Genomic DNA, 21,619 nt, shown 5'->3' with positions numbered 1-21,619 from the left:
TTCCAGAAACTGGGAGTTGAAAGCAACTGTTGAGTTTTGCTTGGGGACCCCATATCCTGATGGTTTTTCCTCAGTACCAACTGCTTCACGCTCAGACCACTGCTCTAGGCCAGGCCCCCAACCCCTGTGGGTGCTGTCGGGTACCTTGGCTGCCCAACTTACCCACCTGGGTGCAATTAGAGACCATCTGCAGCATGTTACTTGGCATCATTTATTATAAGTGCAACTAAAGAGGAGCCTCTCCTAGGCCAGCCTTCACTTCTCTTGCCTTCCTACACCTCCCACATCCCCCCAGGCTGTGGTTCAATACCCCTTTAGTAGGAACTACAGCTGAGAGGGCGGGACAAGGCAGGTGGTCCTGGCTTAGTGCTGCAGAAAGAGAGGGAAACAGCCACCCCAGTGAGTGTGCCAGCACTGCAGGCCTGCAGCTTATTGTTGCTTTAGCTGCATGTGCCTCGTGCGCTCGCCATCTGCCACTGTGAATGAGGAGAAGAGGAGCACGTGGGATCTGAGGAAAGCAGCTTCTCACTTCACGGCAGCAGAGGATAACCTGGGCTGCAGCACAGCAGCCGGGCACACGCTGTCTGGGTAGGAGAGCCTAGCGTTGCTTGGCAGTATCACCAAGGCCTACAGGAGCTTTGGCTCCAGTCCCCTGGTTACCCCAGCCAGCACGGCTGGTGAGAACTGGGGGTGCTGGCATTCAAGGGGGGGCTCTGCAGTGCTGCCAGGTGTTTCAGCGGAGGCAGGGGAGGGAGATGGTTGGGTCTGTCCCTCAAACCCCAGGAAGGCTGAGTCTTTCCTACCTTCTCTCATGTTAAAGGCAGGAGAAGGTGTGTTCATTTCAGAGCCCCATTAACTTTCCAGTCACCAGCAGCTGATTACCAGTAGCAAAGTGTGAAAGGAGAAACAAGACCAACATACTCTGAAGAGGATACATATTTATTTTAGTTAAAAAAAAAAAAACAAACAACAAAAATACCACCCTAAACCCAACCAGACAACCCAAAAGCTCTGCAAATCCAGAGCACTGATCAAAAAGTATTTTGCCTCACCCACTTTTCCAGCCTCTGCTAAAAAATCTGTGCTATCATCTCTACAGCAAACATTAAAACCAAACAAATCAGTAGCCCCATTTTGGTGGGCAGCCCTGGATTCAAATACTAGTTTTGGCATGGACCTTGCCTCCATCTCACAACTAGGCAAGCTCACCCGCTCTCCTAGAGCAGGAAGGGAATTGCTGCCACTTCTGCAATACTGTAACAACTATAAATATTCAGAAACACACAGATCACACTGTAAAGTTAAAAAAATACCCCTGACAACAACAAATAATAGCCCATCGCTGACACCTGGTTCAAGTGAAGACCAAGTACAGAACACAGTTTAAAAAAAAAAAAAGAGAAATCCAAACATCCTCAAACCAACCAGCATCACACAGAAACTGGAGACAACATGCAACTTCCTTGATACAAAGAGCAACCTAGCAAGTAGTCTATGTACAGTATGTTACACTCACTCAGGCACCCGCACAGCTATTGCTCTTCTAAATCCCCAGCCCAGCCTACAGCAACCACCGCGTTACAGCTCCTGCAGCCCACCCACGAGTGTGGCTTCTACCTTAAGCCTGGCATTAAGACTCATCTGTTTTAAATTTTGATGAACCCCACCAGTTACTCGGTGTCCCTGATGCTTTTGCGCTGAATTTGTTGTTGCCTTCCTCTACCTCCCTGTCTCAGCTGAAGCTCTGTGTAAATAGCTTTGAAGACCAAGATGAGGGATAAATGTTTTACCTCTCTCTGGGTACTTCCTGGAGCCTGCGCAAACAGCTGGAAGTGAGAGCTGACCTGCACTAGGTGCTAGGGCAGCTGTTGGGAAAGTCTCCCCACCTACAAAATCCTGGGAAACATCCCATGTCTGACATTCAAAATACAAGAGGGTTTTCAGGCTCAGGGAAAATCAAAACCAGAAGGAAAAGACCCAAACCTTCAGCATATCAGGAAGGAGTGAGCTGCAGGTCCCATTGGCATCATACTGGCCCTGGCTAGGATGGAGTTAACATTTTCCATAGCAGCCCCCCGGTTTTGGATTTGTGGCTAAAACAGTGCTGACAACACACCAGAGTTTCAGCACTTGCACAGCATCAAGGCTTTCCCTTTTTTCCCAGTCTGCTCCCCACCAATGATTAGACCATGGGTGGGTGAGAAGCTGGGAAGGGGCATATCCAAGACAGCCAATAGTTAAAATCAGCACTCAAAACAGAGGGGAGGTTTTTGGAATGGCAAACATGCTCAGGGACTAGCTGGGCACAGGTCTAACAGTGGGAGATGGCGAGTGGTTGCCTTTGCATCACTTGGGGTTTTTTTCCCTTCCTCTTTCCATTGCTATTAAACCATCTTTACCTCTACTCACAAATTTTCTTGGATTTGCTCTACCTACCCACTCACTGCAGGGGACAGTGAGCGAGCAGCCATGTGGTGCTTCGCTGCCAGCTGGGGTTAACCCACCACAAGCACAGCTTTAATGCTGGAGGGGTTGTAAATACCAAGGCTGGAAGCCATTGGGACATTGGGTACAGGAATAATTGAGTACAGTCCTTACCTGGCCAAGCCTGATGTGAATCAGGCTGACATTGTTGGATGCCTTAATTATCAAGGCTGAGCAGGGACAGTATCATGATGATGCAAACAAGGTGCTCCAGGAAAACGGAGGCAACACAAAACAGTGCTCCCTGCTGCTCCAAGACCAAGACAAGGCTGCGCACTAACCCTTGCTCTGCTCAACACTGAGCAGCTCCTAGAAGAGCTGTGACTGCTGCTCCTCATCTTGCTGTGGGACACACATTGCCTGCACACATGGGGGCACACACCCAGAGCTCCTGCAGCCCACTCTGGCCCCAGCGGAGGGGTGAAACTAAGGGACACTGACAGAAATGCCATGAGCAAATCTGATGCCAAGGGGTGGGAGAAGAAAAGAAATGGGTGAAGGGACAGTAAAACCAGTCCCTCCCAGCAGCTCAGCTGTACTGGCCCTTCTTGAGATTCTTGGCATCATTTGAACCCTGAGGTTGGGCTGGAGGCCAGGGGACCACAGGTGCACTAGGAGCTCAGCGCAGTCCGTCACAGCCAACTCGCTGGTAACGAAGCCCACCAAACATGCTCGAGATGAGGGAAAAAGTAGGAAGCAACTGAAAAGTGTCTTGCGCTGGGGATCTAACCAAAGCAGGAAGAACCCACGATACCCTCCAGCTGGTGAAGTATCAGGGCAACATCTGAGGACTCAGCAAAGCCTCAACAGCCCTTCACTGTCTCTCTGAGAAGGTTGTGAAGGTGACACAGTGGCACTTTGTCCCCTTAGCATCACCCTTTTTTGGTTTCCTCAGGCTCCCAACTAGGCCCTGCTACTGGTAGGGAGGCTTGGTGGCTTGGAAATAAGCCCCCTTAACCAATCCCCAGCGGAGGATCTACTGGGCAGACTAGAAGGCTCTAAGCCACAAGTGTATCCAACACCCTCCCAGCACAAGTGGTAGGATCAGGCAACAAGGGCTCAGGTTAACAGCCAGGCCTGACATTCCCAGTGTAAGTAACAACCTGCTGCACAAACAGCCACTCGCCGGGGCTCAGCCACCTGCAATGGCCACCTGGACATTAAAGGACGGCACCAAACAGGCTCAGGGTCCAGCTCACCAAAGCCAGGAGGAGCGGACAACAGCACCACAACAAGGTTGGGCTCCTAACAGAGAACTGGTTCAGCTTTTACATCACTTTAAAAGGGTTATTCAAATGAAAAAAACAGGGAGAAATGTTGGAAGAAAAAGGGCTTGCATAAAAAAATGCAACCTTGCAAAAATAACGGTATCGCCTCTCCATGATCCATTTCAGAGAGGTTCCCAGTGGAGGCTCCACATTTCCCCAGGAGGCTTGGCACAGCGAACACCTCCCCTGTGTTATTAAAACAACCTCCCTCTGGGGGATTCCCTGCTGCTCTGCTCTATAAAACAATAAAAAGGTCCCTGCAGTGTCCTCGGCTGTTAGTCCTCCTTTGGCCTCTTCCTCCAGCGGGCCAGGAAGGGCCCGAGGCTGTTCCACACCTCCGTGTACATGAGAGTCCCTACAAAGACAAAGGCGGTGCCCAGCCAATGCCAGGCTGTAAAGGGGTTGTGAAAGTAGAGGATGGAGAAGATGAGGCTGACGAACTTGCGCAGTGTCACCACCAGTGTGACAGTGAGGGAGGTGCACTCTGTGGTGAGGATGAAAACACCTCGGATGCAGACATATCTGGGTGGGCAGAGGTAAGGGGACATTAGGGCTGAAGAGGGAGGACACCTGGGAAAACCTTCAGGAATGAAAAAGACTAGGCAATGGATAGCCCCAGTCTGGTTACAGAGGGAATAAAATTCCCTTCTCCTCAGATCAGCATTTCTACAGCTATGAACATCTTCACTACAAACCTCAGGGACATCCCAAATCTCCCAGACTCCCCCCAACCCTCCTCTGGGACAGCAAAACTATGTCACTACAGCAGCTGGGGCTGATGCGTTGGCAAAAGGTTAATGGCATGCAGGGTTTACAGCCCCTGCCATGGAGCCAAGGGAAGCTAAAATCAGACTTCTCCATCTATACCCAGCAGAAGTCCACTTTCCCCTCCAAGGGGGCATGGGAAAGTCAGATTAAACAAGGGGGTTTCATGGAAAAGCATGAGCAGCAACAGGGCACAGTGCTCTCAACAGTGAGAGGAAAATGGTAAGAGGGACTTGGACAGAAGGGTCCTTTTCTTGAGGGCATCTCAGCTTCGTCAGACTTCAGACCTCTCATCTCTGCCTGGAAGACTCTACACATTGATATATTACAAATAGCTCCCGACCGGTCCCTTCTAACCAGAGCTGGCTAGCAAAACTGCTGTGAGTTTATACCAGCCAGCCTGTGCCTGGGGAGGTGGTGGCAGATTTTGGCCACACTGGAAAAATTGTAAGCTCCAGGTTAAATTCCACTCTATTTTCCAAATTACACAAATACCTCCCAAATGCAGAAAAGACTCGATGGACTCAGCACCCCCACTCCATTCCTCCTCTCCCACCCCACTGCCACCTCTGTGGCATGTCTCTACTGAGCTTTGAAAGGATACTGAGTGACAACATTCATGAGGAGGTAGAACCACATGATTGGCAGGGTCAGGCCGATCACTGGGACCTGGAACAGCTCTGTGGGGAGAAAGGACAGAGCAAGGTCACTGCCCTGCTACTGCTTAAAGATGATGCAAGGAGAGGTGTCTCTCCTGCCCAGGATTGACCATGATCTGGGATACACTGCAACTTCAGCAGGCCATTGCTGCATTAGGCAGACTGAGATGTGGGCACATTTTCATTTTGCTCTAAATGGACAGTTTTCTTCTTCTTACTGTGGTAAATGACAAATACAAGAGAGTTTGCAGATGTTTCTGCTTGGACTTCTGTAGGGAAGAAAGGAAGATGGAGGAAGAAGTAAGCTAAGGAAAAAGACATTAAAAGAAAAGCTCTGTCTTGCTTTCTTGTGTCAGGGCTGCCCTATTATTAATTGAGATAGAAATATTTTGCAATGATATTAATGAACAGGTTAAAGCAATCTACACATGCAAACAATCCCCCTACCCAGAGGAGATCAGAGAACCAGCAAACCTACTCAGCAAAGATCCACGCAGTTTCAAGATCGGGGATATAGGAAGCTTGCTGGCACTGAAAAGCCTGAATTTTACTATTAAAACTTAAGCAGATGTATAGCTCAAGGTGGACAGATGCACAATCTGGCTGGACCCAACAGGTGTATGCATATGCATTAGTGAGAAGCTTGGGCTTTACTCACAGTGATCCAGACAGTAACTCATGGCTTAGCTTTGTGAGATGCTGTGGCACCAGCTGAATGTTCAGCTGCCCATGGCCAGGCTCTCAGCAGCCAGCAATCACCACTTCTCCAAGCCTGCTGGCATTTGGCCCACCACAGGGAAAAAGCTGGACAATGTACTCAAGACAGTGAGGGGTTTTTTTGGCTTCCTATCAAACTTGAAAATTCAAAGGGCTTGAATATCCCAAGACAACAGTCTGACGTACACAGCTGCTAGACTGAAAGATTCCTACGGCATATTCCAGAGGACAGAAAGGTACGAGAGCAAGGATCCATCTGTGCAACACTTACCAGACTGGCTGAAGAGGACTGCATGCTGGTAGATGTTTGGGGCAAGGAGGAGAAATCCAGGGAGTGGTAATGCATGCTGGAGAGAAAAGTAAAGACTTGATGTTAACAGATTATGTGAACACACCCACTTCTCATTCTGGGAAATCAGCCTCACACATGTGTGGACAGACTTTTTAGTGGGGCCTGTAGCAACAGGACAAGGGGGAATGCTTTTAGGCTGAAAAAGGACAGAGTTAGATTAGATATTAGGAAGAAACTCTTTACTATGAGGGTGGTGAGGCGCTGGCAGAGGCTGCCCAGAGAAGCTGTGGCTGCCCCATCCCTGGGGGTGCTCAAGGCCAGGCTGGACGGGGCTTGGAGCAACCTGGTCTAGTGGAAGGTGTCCCTGCCCCTGGCAGGGGGCTGGAACTAGATGGTCTTTAAGGTCTCTTCCAACCTAAACCATCCTATCATTCTATGATTCTATAATACAATATATATACATTACTATATATATAGATGGACTATCCTGAGCTTGATCAGACTCTTTCCTCCCAAGGAGCTTGAGAACTGAAGATGAGACAGTCTTCTGGAAAAAATTGAGGGTTTACAGCATAGATAATGTTGCAGGTCAGGGGCTGCAGGGTAGGTCCAGGTGTCTGTGCCCCTGGCAGGGGGCTGGAACTAGATGATCTTTAAGGTCCCTTCCAACCCAAACCATTCTGTGATTCTATGATATGGATGAGAGCACACTCTTCACTGCTCCAGCCTCGCAGTGTGTGATCCTTTGGATTTGTGCAGAGTACAGGGTAGGAGGGGACGGGACACTCTTAGCAGTTCTATCGGCCCAGTAAAAGCAACAGAAAAAGAGACAGTGGCTTACATTGTAAAAAAGGGCCTCTTTGGAGTGCTTCCCAAACTGCTTGTACAGCATCTCCTGGAAAATCCCCATCCTGGCAGACATGAGGAGGGCGAAGGTGAGTGCAGCAATACCTGGAACAGAAGCACAGCCTTGCAACACTGCTCAAGCATGGCATAGCTCAAGTCAACCAGCTTAAAGACTCACACAATTCAGATTTCAGTGATAAAAGGTAAAACATCCAGGCTTGGTAAGAAAACTGATAATGGTCTTGGGGACACAGGTATCTTATTACAAAGGCTAAGACGCCAAGAGACTTCTGAAAAGAACACCTCATAAAAAGAGACTCAGCCCTGGCAAACAGAGTTGGTGGGATACCAGGGACAGAGTCATTTGCTGCTACTGACAATGTATCAGTCCCACATTCCCCAAAAAGCCACCAACAGACCTAGGCTGGAGGTACAAAAACAGACTCAAGTGCCAGACTTTGAAGACTCCTCCATGAAATATTGTGCTGAATGATCACCTGAACCAGTTACAGCCCTTCTCCCTCTCTGCAGTATATCCCACCATCCCATAGCAGGCAGGGCTGCTTTTGCAAAGAGAAATCAAGAAGATATCTGAAAACGTGCATGACTGCAGTCTCATTCTGTCACCAAGCCACTACCTTGCAGAAACCCCTTAGGTGCTGTATTTAACCTTCTGGCCAAATGAAGAATGTCTCCTTGCTCAAAGCTGCTAATAAGTGCCACAAAACCCCATTCTTCACAAATCAACATCCAACAGATGCTCAGCACAACTTAACTTCAGCACAGGGACTCCCACCACAGTCTGCTTTGTACAACCCACATGGCCAAGAATGTCAAAGAGCCAAGTCTTGCCAGTATCCCAGCAAAGTCAGCTGGAAATGTGGCACTCACGTACCTAGCAGCCACCACAAGAAAACCTGGAGTCCATCCTCTTCATTTAAGCTGGAGTCAGATGCCTGGTGGAGGGAGACACAACACAGTCACCATGAGCTACGTGTCCCTGCAGCTAATTTGGACCTGCCTGTACCTCCCTCTTGGTTTGTGTGTCGTGTTCCAAGCAAGCCCATAAAGCAAAGACTGCCCAAAGTCTCACATTCTCCAGAGTTGCTTCCCTAGCTGAACAGAGGTGGTAGGAATTACAGTTGCTTTCCACTCTGCTTCAGGGAACACACTAGATTTCAGCAAAAAGTGCAAAAAAGTGTAAATGTCTGATCAAGAAAGTAGTTTGTCTAAAAGAAATGCCCTGGCTTGGTGAGACACCAAACTCTTCAACCACAAAAATAATCAATGCCACTTAAAAAGCTCTCAAAGACAGCCCGTCAGCAGGCTCCTCCGTACCCATCTCACAGGTGAGTGTGCAGGAAAGAACAAGGGCTCTGGCCAAGCCCCTGTCAGGTACTAAAACCAGGGCTCTGGCTTGTGGTCAAGACATTGAGGAAACCAGGCCTGTAGATGCTGTTAGTCAAGGGTAAAACTCTAGGTAGCATGACTTGGCTCAACTGTCTTTCACTGTGGTTTAGAGCAAATTAGATTACTCACCTTTGCTACAACTGTCTGTATTATATCAACCCCCCATGCCTGCTGAGAGTTTATCTGGATTAATACAGAGCAAGGCTGCATAGCCCAGACCTTCCTCAGACAGATTCCGAAAGTATAAAAAGCTACTAAATGATGGGCGACTTGGATGTTTGACAGCCCCGTTTAATTTCCTAACCTCTCAGAGCTGGATTAAGTGCAACTAGTTTTCACCTGACCACGACTTTATGCCGTGTTTCTGTCTTCATTTGACAAGATCAGGCTGTGGGTATGGGTACTGACCCAGGAAAAGCACAAAGTGGTGATACACATGGATTTTCTTTACTCCCTCCTGTTCTCCAAATACATGCACTTTATTTCAAGGATCACAGAAAGTCACATTGGATGACAACAGGTCAGGAAAAACCTAGCCTGAAAGCTGACAATCTTTTCTGGGATAAAAAGAGCAAAAACTTAAGATAAAAAAAACTTGAGTTTTGTTTAAGATTCACCTGCTCCTAACTGCAACACATCCCAGTAAGGGCAAGAGAAAACAGCTTCTAGTTGTTAGCTCTGTGGCAAAAAAAAAAAAAAAAAAAAAAAAAGGGCTTATTCTCAGCAAAAAAGCAACCTTAACAGGTTTAAAGGCATCTGTAATTAAGTTAAACCACATGGATGGGTGTGCATCCCTTCCCTCCAAACCACAGAAAAAGAAGACCAGGAATAAGAGATTTCAGGGAGCAGATCTGGATCTAGGATACATTTTTTCTTTCCATTAATAGTCAGGCAAAGGGAATTACTGATGAAGGTGCTGACAGCAGCTCCTCCTGTCAATAAGGTTCACAGCTATGACCTCAGGCCCTTTCCAACCCTTACCACTTGCTTTGCAGACATGAAAGTGCAGGTGAAGATCCCCAGGGACACCAGAGCTATGGACGTGTATTTAGATACACTGTATCTGCATGGGGGAGAAGAGAAATGTCAGTGACCCAGCCCACCCCCAAGCTGTTCATCTCCTGCTCCCTTGCATTCCATTTTGCTCCGTCACACCAGTGTGAACTTGGGGGTAATGGGCACATACCCATTACCTAACGCTGGACATTGCTGGGAGGGAAGGCCAACTTAATCCAACTGCAACAAAAAAGAAGCATTTGGACCAAGATCTCCTTGCCTGTGGCAAAGGATCCCTCTCAGATCAAAGCCAGCGCAGATCTCTGCATAGTGATGGAGTGACAGGGGATGTGTCCACACTGGTCCAACAGCCAGACCCCAAGCAGCCAGGAGGACCCTCCAGTCCTGACGTCTTTGCCCACTGTGGTGAGTTGACCCCAGCCAGCAGCCAAGCACCTACACAGCCACCTGCCCATCCCCCCAGCCTCGCGGGATGGGAACGGAACTAGACGAGCAAGAATGAGAAAACCTGTGGGTTGAACTAAAGAGTTTAAGGCAGGGGGGCAGGGGGGAACTCACAAAAACAAGGCAAAAGCAATCACTCACCACCTCCCATAAGTATGGCCACCTTGGAAGCCACCTCCACCCAACCCCTTTCTTTTTCTACCCTGGTTTCTATGGCAGTGCATGCCATTAGATGGCACAGAATACCCCTTTGGCTATTTTGGGTCAGTTGTCCCAACTGTATCCCCTCTCAGCTTCTTGTCCACCCCCAGCCTACTTGCTGAGGGGCAGAGTAGGAAAAACAGAGAGCCTTGACACTGTGTAAGCACTGTGCAGCGACAGCCAAAACTTCAGTGTGCTATCACTGCTGTTTTTGCCACAAATAGCAAACACAATACCATATGGGCTGCTATGAAGAAAGTGAACTCCATTCCAGCCAGATCCAGTACAACCATCCATCAGGAGCAGTCAGTACTGGCCTTGCAGGAAAGAAAAGAGCGAACACAGAAGGCTGAAGTCATGGCTTTTCAGTCCATGGTTGCCTTAAATGAAGGAGAGAGGGGTGGTGGAAATGCAGAAGAGGGAAGTATTCCAGCCTCTAGTCCAGGCACACCTCTGTGTCTCAGTTTCTCTATTAGTAAAACAAGAATATTTAAGAGGAAAGGGGAAGGCACTAAACACCAGTCAGGATTAAGTCAGTGGCAGAGCACTCCCTGATGATATAAGAAAAAGGTTTGTGATTTACCTTTTCTTCAAAATGATGATACCTAAAGCCATGCTTGCTATGAGAGAACCCTGGGAAAGAAGATAGCAAGGATTAAAACAAAAATAGAAGGTCAGCATGACAAAATTCCCCAGACTGGGATGTCTGCCCCAGAGAAACGTCACAAATTTAATACAACTAATGCCAAAACACCAACAGAAATACCAGAACAGGATCAGGGAGACTGACAGGGTGGGGATGAGAGGAAACGGCCTAAAGTTGCACCAGGGGAGGTTTAGATTGGATATTAGGAAAAATTTCTTCACTGGAAGGGTTGTCAAGCATTGGAACAGGCTGCCCAGGAAACTGGTTGAGTCACCATCCCTGGAGGGATTTAAAAGACATGTAGATGTGGCACGCAGGGACATGGTTTAGTGCTGGACTTGGCAGTGTTAGGTTTGCAGTTGGACTCAATGATCTTAAAGGTCTTTTCCAAACTAAATGATTCTATAATTCTATCAGTCTCACTTCAGCTAGAAGGAGAGAAGTTGAGCTGCGTGGCTTGGGAACAAGGATGCTGGGGCAAACAGGTTACTAGGATCTTCTAGCCAGTAGCAGTAGCAGGCCTCCCCCTTTTTTTGCCCAATTCCTGACAGTCAACGTGTGCTACAGACCAGAATGTGGCCAAATCACCTTGTTTCAAATTGGGAACAGGAGTATGGCTCCATAGATTGACTGCAGGGCTGCAATACAAGAACTTACAAGAATTTAACCTCATGGTTAATGCAGGACAGGTGTCCTACAGTGTTGTCTGTTTTTCTTCTTTTTAACCTCTCCTGACTTAAGGTATCTCAACCCCATGATGTGTTGTGGAAGAACAGCTGCCATCCAGCCGATTTGTTATTCTCAACAGCTAGAGCTCCCTTTTCTTTGGTTTTAACAGATGCTTTCAGCCTGGCACTCATCTACACATAAGTGAAGATGCATTTTAATAGCATTTTCCAAAGTAAAGACCTATGCAGTAACAGTGCAGGTGGAACTAGGCCAAATCCATGCTCTCTGACCTGAGGTGTTTAACCAAGACACCTACACTAGGACATGAACCACTTGGCATAGCTGTGTGGTGGAAGGGAAAGCTGGATCCCTTTGACCAGCAATTCAGTTCATCAAGGGCTGGCAGCCAGAGTCTGGGTTTGGTTTTGATATTGTTACTTCCCTACCACCTTTGGAAATACAAAGTCTGTTTCAGGCTCAGTTTCCCCATCTGCCCATTAAGCTGAAACTTAATGATCAACACTGTGAAAGTGAGAACTGGAGCTGAGCTTTCAGAGCAAGGTTGCTCTCCCCAAAAGGCAGCTGGAGTTTAGTATTTGCACAGGGTTTTGGTGCCCTCAGGGAAAGACATGATGGTGGAACTCATGTGCCAGGGACAGTGCTTGCAGGGATGATGGGAAGGGATGTCACACGAGGAGGAAGAGGATGGTATGATAGTACTCACTGATCTGAAGATCATGTGCAGTGGCATGGCGATATTTAAGTTCAGAGCATAGTTATTTACCACACTGACAGTGAAGAACATGGCCACCATGATGAAATAGTTCCTGAAACACAAACACAAAAAGAAACAGCTGACAGCTGTGCGTGTACTTCCCTGGGATGCTGGGAGACATCTCCTGGGAACAGGTCTGGGGATGCAAGGAAAGGTCTGAAGCTGAGCAGGAGCTTACCTAGCTCCTGGGCCTGTAACAAGGACTAACAAGATTAATCCACTTTGGATGTAGTAGGGAAGTCCTTAGAACAGGAAGCAGGTTGACCTGCTCTGGTTCAGCTTGTGCTAATCCCAGAAGCAAAGGGGAACTGAGGATACCCCAGCTGGGATCTTTTAGCATGGACTTCCTTCAGACCCCTCTCTCCTAAGGACACTGGCATAAGACAAGGCTTGATTTGAGGAGATTCAATTTCTGCCAGCAGCCATCACTGTACTGAGTGGAAGGAGAAACCATTCAAATCCAGGCCTGAAGACCTCCATGGTTCTGCACCAAAGCTAGAAAGCCTCCACAAACTGACGTTCCTCACTGTGATGCAGCCATGAATGGCACAAAACTTGCTCTCAGCTTTCTGTCATGAGGATCTCTGTCCTGAGCACTCAGCACAGCTCTCTGTTTTGCTATGGGCCAGTATGCTAAGGAACTCCACAAAACCTCCTCACTTCAGCCACTGAGTGCCAGGAAAGAGACCACAAACATGCCAGGTTATTGCCAGGACAAGATCAGCCCTGATGGAGAAATGCAAATGTGAACTTGGCTGGGTTTCCAGTAAACCTCTTCCTCCCATGCCCATTGCACCAAGCCCCAGAGAGACAGCAAGCTCTCCAAACACAGCAGACTTAACTATGCAAAATACTGTCCTGTTTCTTGGACAGAGAAATATCTGATAGCAATTTCCTATTAATTCTCAATAAATGAGGAGTTCATATTTTATCAGGTATGACAGGTTCTCAATGTGGCTTCACAAATGCTGCAGAATGGATGGAATTTAGACAGGATAACTGGATAAACCACTTTATTAAACACTTCTTGATAAGAGATAGCTAGTCAATTTGTGCCTAGCAAAAGCTGCCAGATCAACTGTACCTTATTGGTATGGCCGGCCTCTTCCTCCCAAAGTTGGCTTCGAAGATAAAGCCTTCCACCGCGATAAATAGGAACTGGGAGAATGTCACTATGTTCCCACATCCTGGAAACTGCCTGCAAGCATGGAAAAGACAAGCATAAGAGCTACACCATGGAGAACAGACACTGCATTGTGCTGCACTAAGAGGCTCACAGCTCATAATTCCAGAGTGAGCATCAACCTGGAGGGGCTTTACTGCTTCATCTGTTCAGGTTCTCATGTTGCCTTTGTTATACACCTCCCTGCAGGTATATCCCTGCGCTTGTGGATACATGTGCAGCAATCCCTTTTTCAAACACTTCCAAGGAGGAATTGAGCAGCCACCCCCATCATGGGCCATGTGATGAATTGGGTCAGGAAGTGAAAGAGGAGATTGGTTGCATCTTACAGGTCTGTAGAAGATCCCACCAGGGTATAGGATCTGAATCACCAACATCAAGTACCAACAACCATACTGAAGCTGGATCTCCCCCTTTCTCATGGGGAGGTAGTTTTGATAGGGCTCCCTCCCTACCTACAAGCTGCTGTATTTGTTAAGAGGCCAGGTGAAATGATGAGTCTACCCAGGAGGAGGGCAACAGGATTTCCAATAGCCCTTACTTCCACTGCATGAGGTCAGTGCCAAGGTCAGGTCTGTGTCTGCAGAGCAAGGCACAGTGTCCATAACTCTTCCTATACCCCCAGAACATGTGAACATGAGCTCAGACCTCTTTCAATTTACTCAGCAAGCTCTAGCTCTCTGCCCTCCTGTGTCTGCTGGATGCCAGCAAAAAAAAAAAAAAAAAAAAAAAGGTTGGTTGTAGGCTCAAGAAGGAACCTACAACAGCTCATCATGGGAGACCAAAAAGGTTGTGGCATTAAATGCCACATGATAGTCAGGCAAGTCAGGGAGCTTGCTAATCTGACACATGCTTTGCACTGAAGTTTTCAAACTCCACAAGGTATTGAAAGCCACAAAACAGTGTCTGACCTTGAAAGAGACTGTCCTAGCTGAGCATCTTTGTTCCCTCAGAGAGACCCAGGCACTGCAGTTATCACTACTTCTGTAGCACAAATGACACCACCTTGGAGCAAATCAACCTTGTATGTTTATTCTGAGGGAAGAGAAATTATACACAAGGGCAAGACAGCCTGTAACAGCCTAACATTAAATAAACACTCCCTGCACACTGCCCACCCATTCCTAGCTGACATGCCTGCTGCAGACCCTGCCTCCTTCCTAAGAAGCTTACAGGGAGCAGGAGAGGATTTTCTGGGAGGCACACAGTCAGCTCTGGGCTCAGAGGCGGCCGTGACATGTCAGATAATCAGAAAGCTCACTGTTATTTGCAGCAGGAGGCAAAGGAATTTGAGCAAGTACTTCCCCTTTCTCTTGTGCAAGACAGAAACTGAGGTCAAGGACTTAATGGAGAAGCTGTAAGCTGCAGAGTCCTGATCCCCACCCTGCTGCACAAGCCTGCAGCTTGCTCACACAACATGCCATCACAAGTAGGTAGAGGCTGGGTCTAGACACAATTCTGAAGAATGCAAGCCGAGAGATGCGCTGGAGAACAGGAATAATCAAGCTGTCCACTGGATAGCAGAGACAAAGGCCTGGTCTCCAAAATCTCTTCTGTCACACGCACACCACCATCCCCAGACTTCTCAGAAGCAGCAGCAGCACTCTGGTTAATACAGAGCTGGCACATGGGCTGCCACCAGACAGTACCTGGAAAGGACACCTTCTCCCTGCATTTTCCACAAGGTAGGCACTAGCCTGAGCCTCTCCCCTTTACCTACCTGCCAATTTTCACATTTTTCAGAGCTTAATTGCTCACGAGACTTCAATCCCTGCTAAGAATTTCAAAAGTTACTTGGGGGAAGAGATACTGAACCAGAGACAGAAGCCAGCCTCCAAGGACTGTAAGCGTTGTCTATGTAGGGTAATACAAAGCAAACTTTGAATAAACCAAGACTGTTTCCATGTATTACTTTGTTTCCTCCCAGTTCACAAATCCTTCCATTCAGTCACTTGCTCTACATATGACCTCATATTATCAGTAAAGTGTTGACACAGGGTTATGTGTCAACTGATAAGACAAACAACAAGCCCCCGCCTCAGGCTGTATTTGCCCATGGCTTTGATTCACAATCTTAACACGCTAACAGACCTGAAAGAAGTGACAAGAAGTCTAGATATATCAACCAAAAATCTGCTTTAGGTGTAGCCAACTGATACAGAGTCCTCCAGAAGCAATGAAGAAGCGCTATGATGCAGTTGTCCCCCTGCCTCCTAGGGTGGAGCTGCCTGGGCAGTTAGCTTCTAGCAGCCCTAGCAAACAGTGGGATAAAACAGCCAGAGTGGGGCTCTCAGTCATGTCAGCGGACCACAGCCTAACCCAATTTCTGCACATCAGTTCAGACATGTTGATGCACTCAGACTAAGTTCAGCACGTCCAAATCACTTCAAGGAAGATTTCTGCCCATCACTGCAGAGGACTCCACGTTTCATAAGGAATTCCTTCAATGGGCCCTGCAGGAGAGCAACCTCCCATTTTGAACAACACAGGGAAGAAACCTGGTCAGTATCTACCATGCAGAGCCTCAACTGCTTTTAAAGAGAAGGCACGTCACAAGGACACAGCTTCAGAAGGTGAAAAGCAGATCACAGGCTTTCTAACCAGGCCTGTATGTACATCACATGCAGAGCTTTGGCATGACGGCTCAAAGACAGGCCTCCCCAGGTCAACTAGGAAAGGACACTAACAGAACAGGTTGGGTTGCTCCAGGCAGAGGAAATGGGATGAACTGGATGGCATTTCTTGCCCTGTCCAGGTCTCCTTCTGTTATTCAGTCAAGGGATTGTTAACTTGCTCTCAAAAACCTCTAACAAGGAGCTTCCCTGCTCTCCCTTTTACAAGCCCACTTCGCAACACTGAGAGGGAGCAAACCTGGGGGTTTGGCCTGCTTTACATCCCTTTCACAGCAATTTAAGCCCTTTATTTCTTGTTCTGCCTCCAGAACCCAGCAATAAAATTTATCTCCTCTTCTCTACAGCCATTCTCCACAGTTCATAGTCTTTTGTCTGTCCTCGGGCATCTCTAGACTAAACAGTTCTCATTCCTCTACACTTTCCTCATAAATCCTGAGCAAGTTTCTTCCGATCACCATTATTATTCCTCACCAGACTGTCAGTCTGGTCACTGCCTTTTCTTGTGATCCTGTTGCAAGACTTCACTTGTTATGGGAAGATTCACCTTACCTTCAGAAGGGACTTTTACCTCCACATAACTAACACCAAGACCCAAAGAAACAACCAGTGTAACCCCAATTTAGGGACCAAAGGGGAGCAAGGTAAGTGCGGGGCACAGAAACAGTGGAACTTCTAAAATGGATGAGGGACAATGCTTAAGAGAAGCTTGTGTGTGAAAAGCAGCTTTTCCTTGATGTCTGCAACTGGACTTCTGGGATTTGCTGCTCAAAATCCCTTCTGGGGTTTAGACAGCTAATTCAGCCTTTGAATAGGGCCAAATGGCTCTCTTTCATTTTAAGGTCTGGCTGGAGGAGACATGAACCTAGCAGCAAGCAAATGGAAGAAGCCAGATCCAAAGCTCTCTCCACCTCAAAGGGGCCCATTCTTCCTCCCTTGCTGATACTGCAGCACAAGCCAGGCAGGAAAGGCAGAGGTCAGAGCAATCCCAGAGAGGAAAAACAACTCACCACGCTAGGCCTCTTCCTCCAGGAACTGCTCCTTGATTTCTCCAGTGATTGCTGAGTGATTGTGCAACCTTGTGTTAAGGAACCTGCATCCTAGCCTCCCACTTTGAAGCAAATATCCCCACTGCCCGCTTACAGAGTCAGGCTCTCTTTTTGCGCTTCCTTTCTTTCTTAACAATCTGGGATGATGATGGATAGGGAGGAAGTAAGGACAGGTTTTAACTACTATTTTTGAAAGCCTAGGCATGACTGAAGTGAACATAGTACTGAATAGTCAAGGGGTGCAGCTCCACACTGACTTACTATGATTGCAGACACAGACCCAGTTCAATTACTGCTTTTTTCCAGTCAGGTCTAGCACTTTTGCCTTCACAGCTTGCTGACCAGCTCGGGAAACAAAACCAACAGACCATCACCTTTTCCAAGGCATACCAGCCTTCCTCTATCAAGGCGACGAAGGTGACGCAGTGCTCGGACATACCCCAAACATCAGCCTGCTTCTCTCTGCAGCCTGGCAATTCGCCTTCACTCCGAGTGCCATATGGGACTCCTCACCCTCACTGTGTTGGCTCTGCAGCCGCGTGACGCCGCTGAAGATCGTATTTCCAGACAGACGAAGTTCCCTCGGCCCTGCCTGCTGTCCCCGAGGACCCCTAGCCAGCTCCTGCTCGTTTTCTCCTTGGGGTTTCAGCTGTTACTTGTGCGAGGCATTGGGACCAGAGAGCAGAGGTGGTGGGGATGCTTTAGTGCCAGACTGATGCGGTGGTCCCTGTGTCAGCAGAGACGCGGAAACCCCAGTTCCTGGGCAGGACAGCAAAGCGACCCACGCTAGGACCAGACTGGGCCCAAGCCGAGGGGGACAGCCCCCCAAAAACCCACAAAATGCATCAGATGGCGACACAAGGCCAGGGCCCCGGCAATGCGCACCCGGGCTCCTCTTGGCACCTTGGTGAGGAGCCCCTGGGACCTGCAGCTGCCCCCCAAGCTGTGAAGGGGGCCGGCCACCCTGCCGGGGCCGCAGACCCCCTAAGGGCCCGCCCCAGGCTGGCGGCAGGCTCCGAGGGCCCCCCGACAGCCCCACTACCACCCCAAATTCTCCCTCACCCCCCAGCCCTCAGTCTCCTGGAGAACCCCTGGGCACCGCTGTAACTTCCTCCCCTCATAAATGCTGAAGCCGGTGGGGGGACCCCGCGGCCCCTTGCTCCGGGGACTCTCACCCGACCCCCGATCCCATTCCTGCCCCTAACCCCTCCTTCTGCCCCCAAAGCCTCTCCCCGGCCCCGCACCTGGCCAGCAGCTCCAGGAACACCACGTTGCTGCAGCAGCCGCCGAACACCAGCCCCACTGCCACGGCCGGGTGCATGGTATCGCCCCAAGCAGCGAGGCGGCCTCCCGGGCCGCCACCGCATCCCGCTCCCGGGCCGCGGCCCCGCTCCCAGCCCTGGCCCCTCCGCCCCCGCTTCCTCCCGGGTGCCAGTAGTTCGCTCCCCGCCCGCCGCCCGTTCACCGACACCGCCGCGGCCCTACGGCCGGGACTACAGCTCCCGTCAGCCCGCGCGCCTCCCCCGCCGCCGGCCTCGGGCAGCCCCGCCCCGCGGGGCATGATGGGGGCTGTAGTTCCGCGGCGGGGCGGTAATGGCGGCGCCGGAGCCGGCGCTGAGCTGGCGTGAGAAGAGGCGGGTGGGAGGTAGCTCAGACGCAGTTTCCCTGCAGAGGCACCACCGCTAATTGCCGTTTAGGGTTTAGATAATGAAATTATCGCTTGGATCTGAAATCGAGCTTCCCTGAGGCCTGTGGGGGAGCCTCCTGCGAGGTACTCCCATGCTGTCCGGGCCCCAGGCAAGCCCCGTGTCAATGGCACCATGATGGTGTCAGAAACACTGGATCCCGAGACGGCAAAACCGGGTCTGAAAAGCAGTTGTGTGCTTGGAAGGAGATGAGGGCTACAAGAAGGGTCTGGGAAGGGGAGAAGAGAGGAAAAGGTGCCCAAATGGTGGTGGTGGGGTGGCTTGGGGTCCATGTGGGTCTGACAGCGCCAGCAGCCGCCTGCTGCTTCACAGGGGGCTATGGAGGGGAAAATAACCCGTTCAGAGCAATGGACGAGGTGGTACTTCTGGCTATGACAACATCAAGTTGGGAGAGAAGGGCGCTGCGATGCTGGAGGTGGAGCGTTTGGGTGAGAGGGTCACTGATGTGGGGACAGACTGCACCTGGAGGTGCTGCACCAGCACCATCTGCAGTGATACATTTATTGCACACAGAATCACACAGAATGGCCAGAGTCAGAAGGGGCCTCTGGAGATCACCTAGTCCAGCCCCTGCTAAAGCAGGTTCTCTCTCCCAGGGCAGGCTTGCACAGAGGCATGTCCAGGCGGGTTTTGAATGTCCCCAGAGAAGGAGACTCCACAGCCTCGCTGGGCAGCCTGGTCCCATGCTCTGTCACTCTCAAGGTAAAGAAGTTCTCCCTCATATTCAGCTGGAACTCCCTGTGTTGCCATATATGTCCATTGCCCCTTGTCCTGTTGCTGGGCACCATTGAAAAGTGTGGTTCCATCTTCTTGACACTGGCCCTTAAGGTGTTTGTAGACACTGATAAGGTCCCCTCTCAGTCTTCTCTTCTTCAGGCTAAACAGGCCCAGCTCCCTCAGCCTTTCCTCAGAAGGGAGATGCTGCAGTTCCTTCATCATCTCCACAGCCTCTGCTGGCCCCTCTCCAGCAGCACCCTGTCTCTCTGGAACTGGGATGCCCAGCACTGGACACAGCACTCCGGACGAGGCCTCACCAGGGCAGAGCAGAGGGGGAGATCCCCTCCCTCGCCCTGCTGGCCACGCTCCTCCTTGTGCCTCTCAGGGTCCCGTGGGCCTTCTTGGCCCCAAGGGCACACTGCTGGCTGAGGGGCAATTTGCTGCCCACCAGAACTCCCAGGTCCTTCTCTGCACAGCTGCCTTCCAGCAGCCTTCATGACTGGGTACTTTAGCTTCTCTTGTCAGGATGAAGACAGTGTCATGTCAGTCATGGTAAACATGTGAATTAAAGTAGCCAGCCACTCCAAGGATCCTGCTCCAACATGTGGGCTCTGCGGTCTCGCATGGAGTTTCCACAGGGCTTTATACCATGTCTATGGCACCTTCAGTTTTACTTGTCCCTATCAGATTGTATTGTTGCCCTGTTACTCCTTATCTCTCTGTCCTAGAGTGTGCTTTTGCATCGTTGCAGTTGGAGCAATTCATGTTTTCTGCTGTTAGCATAGCTGCATATCAGTCAGTGTGAAGTGTGTTAAAGGTGTGTGGAGAGTCCTGCTGAGTATCTGTCAAAGCCCTCTGTGATCAAAAAGTGGGATTTCCATGCTGTAGAAATTTTTCACTCTAATTAAAATTTTGATCTGAATCAGACCCACATCTTTTTTTTTTTTTTCTTTGAATACCGCAAGTGTGAAATCCCATTAATGCATTGCAAAGAACTATGGTTAGTCCAAAAATGAAGCACTTCTTTTTATGATTTCCAGCTCTTCAGGGAACGTGACAGCCTTGGCAGCCTCTCTGCTGCTAAAAGCAGCCAATGAAAGGGGTGAAACTGCCAGGATTGCTCATTTCTTTTGATGACTACAAGAGTTTCTAGTCTCTTTGACTCCAAGCTGGAGATCCTAGGGTTCCAGACTCCTTACCAGGGGGCTGGAAACCCAGGGTGGTTGGAGCATGTGCCCTCAGGGCTTACATGAGTGATGGCTGAACACCTGGAAACTATAGCAATGACACCCAGGAATTCTTGGGTGCCTTGTGGGCTTTGCCTGCAGATAGAAACACCGTGGTTTCTGCTAACAGCACCACACACCCAAGGGATCTGGGGCCTCCCTTGTCATGTTTCCTGGAGTTCTGGCTTGGGACGTACCCTCTAGGAGGATGGTCTGCCAGAAAATAATGCTTTGGGGGTCCGAGTGTCTGGGAGACCCCCTGGGAACCCCAGTAGTTTTACTGAGCACTTGCTCTGTATTTGGCAGAAGTTGATTGTTTCCCCATTTCACAAAACATTTCAGTGTTTTCTGACCTTGCTCTAGCTAGAAAAGCTTGAACTGACTTCCCTCGGTCTTCCCATCAAGTCCTTTTAAACGGTTTATATATTATTAAAAAGCACCACGACTCATTAGTGACAAAGAAAGATGATTGCTTAGGACTGCTGGCACTTTGTAATGTCTCTAGGGTTTCCTGCTTCCACATCCTCAGCTGCTGCATGGGTCAGAATGATCGATATTTTCTGTTCCCTTCACTAATAAGCTTTTGCTACCTTGCGTGCTCACTTCTTCACCTTTCATTTGCTTTCTTTGTTTTTTAAAGGGAGGGGGGGTCAAAGCTGTTTTTCTGCCACAATGAATGTGCCACACCTTGGTTCTTAAATGCATTAAGCCACAGAGCAAATTGCTTCTTTTGAACTTCTCCAGTGTACCAGTAAAACCAAAACGTCAGCTCATCAAGTGTTTTGAGCTGTTCATTGTAGCCTGGCACCTCTGGGAGTGCAGACTTGTCCAGGCTAGTGAGTACTTAGCATCCTTTTTAATGTTACAACTACTAGGTGGGTTCTGGGATGAAATGTCTGGCTGAAGGAAGTTCTC

The 21,619-nt window shown here is 49.3% G+C and overlaps 1 protein-coding gene across 1 annotated transcript; it reads right to left on the bottom strand.

The window, feature by feature from the left end:
• Window positions 1-918: 918 nt before the first annotated feature.
• On the bottom strand, window positions 919-18,467 carry SLC35B4 (solute carrier family 35 member B4). Its single transcript, XM_056340676.1, has 10 exons — window positions 18,300-18,467; window positions 13,278-13,391; window positions 12,143-12,245; window positions 10,687-10,736; window positions 9,423-9,504; window positions 7,927-7,987; window positions 7,027-7,136; window positions 6,165-6,240; window positions 5,122-5,197; window positions 919-4,274 (listed from the first exon to the last, which is right to left on the bottom strand). The coding sequence occupies exons 1-10, from the start codon at window positions 18,374-18,376 to the stop codon at window positions 4,028-4,030; spliced, it is 996 nt and encodes a 331-aa protein (XP_056196651.1). The 5' UTR covers window positions 18,377-18,467; the 3' UTR covers window positions 919-4,027.
• Window positions 18,468-21,619: the final 3,152 nt, after the last annotated feature.

This window comes from Falco biarmicus, chromosome 5, assembly GCF_023638135.1.
Source record: "Falco biarmicus isolate bFalBia1 chromosome 5, bFalBia1.pri, whole genome shotgun sequence".
Classification (NCBI taxonomy): Eukaryota; Metazoa; Chordata; class Aves; order Falconiformes; family Falconidae; genus Falco; species Falco biarmicus.
The sequence above is the reverse complement of the archived record's forward strand: the minus strand, read 5'-3'. Positions and strand labels throughout refer to the sequence as shown.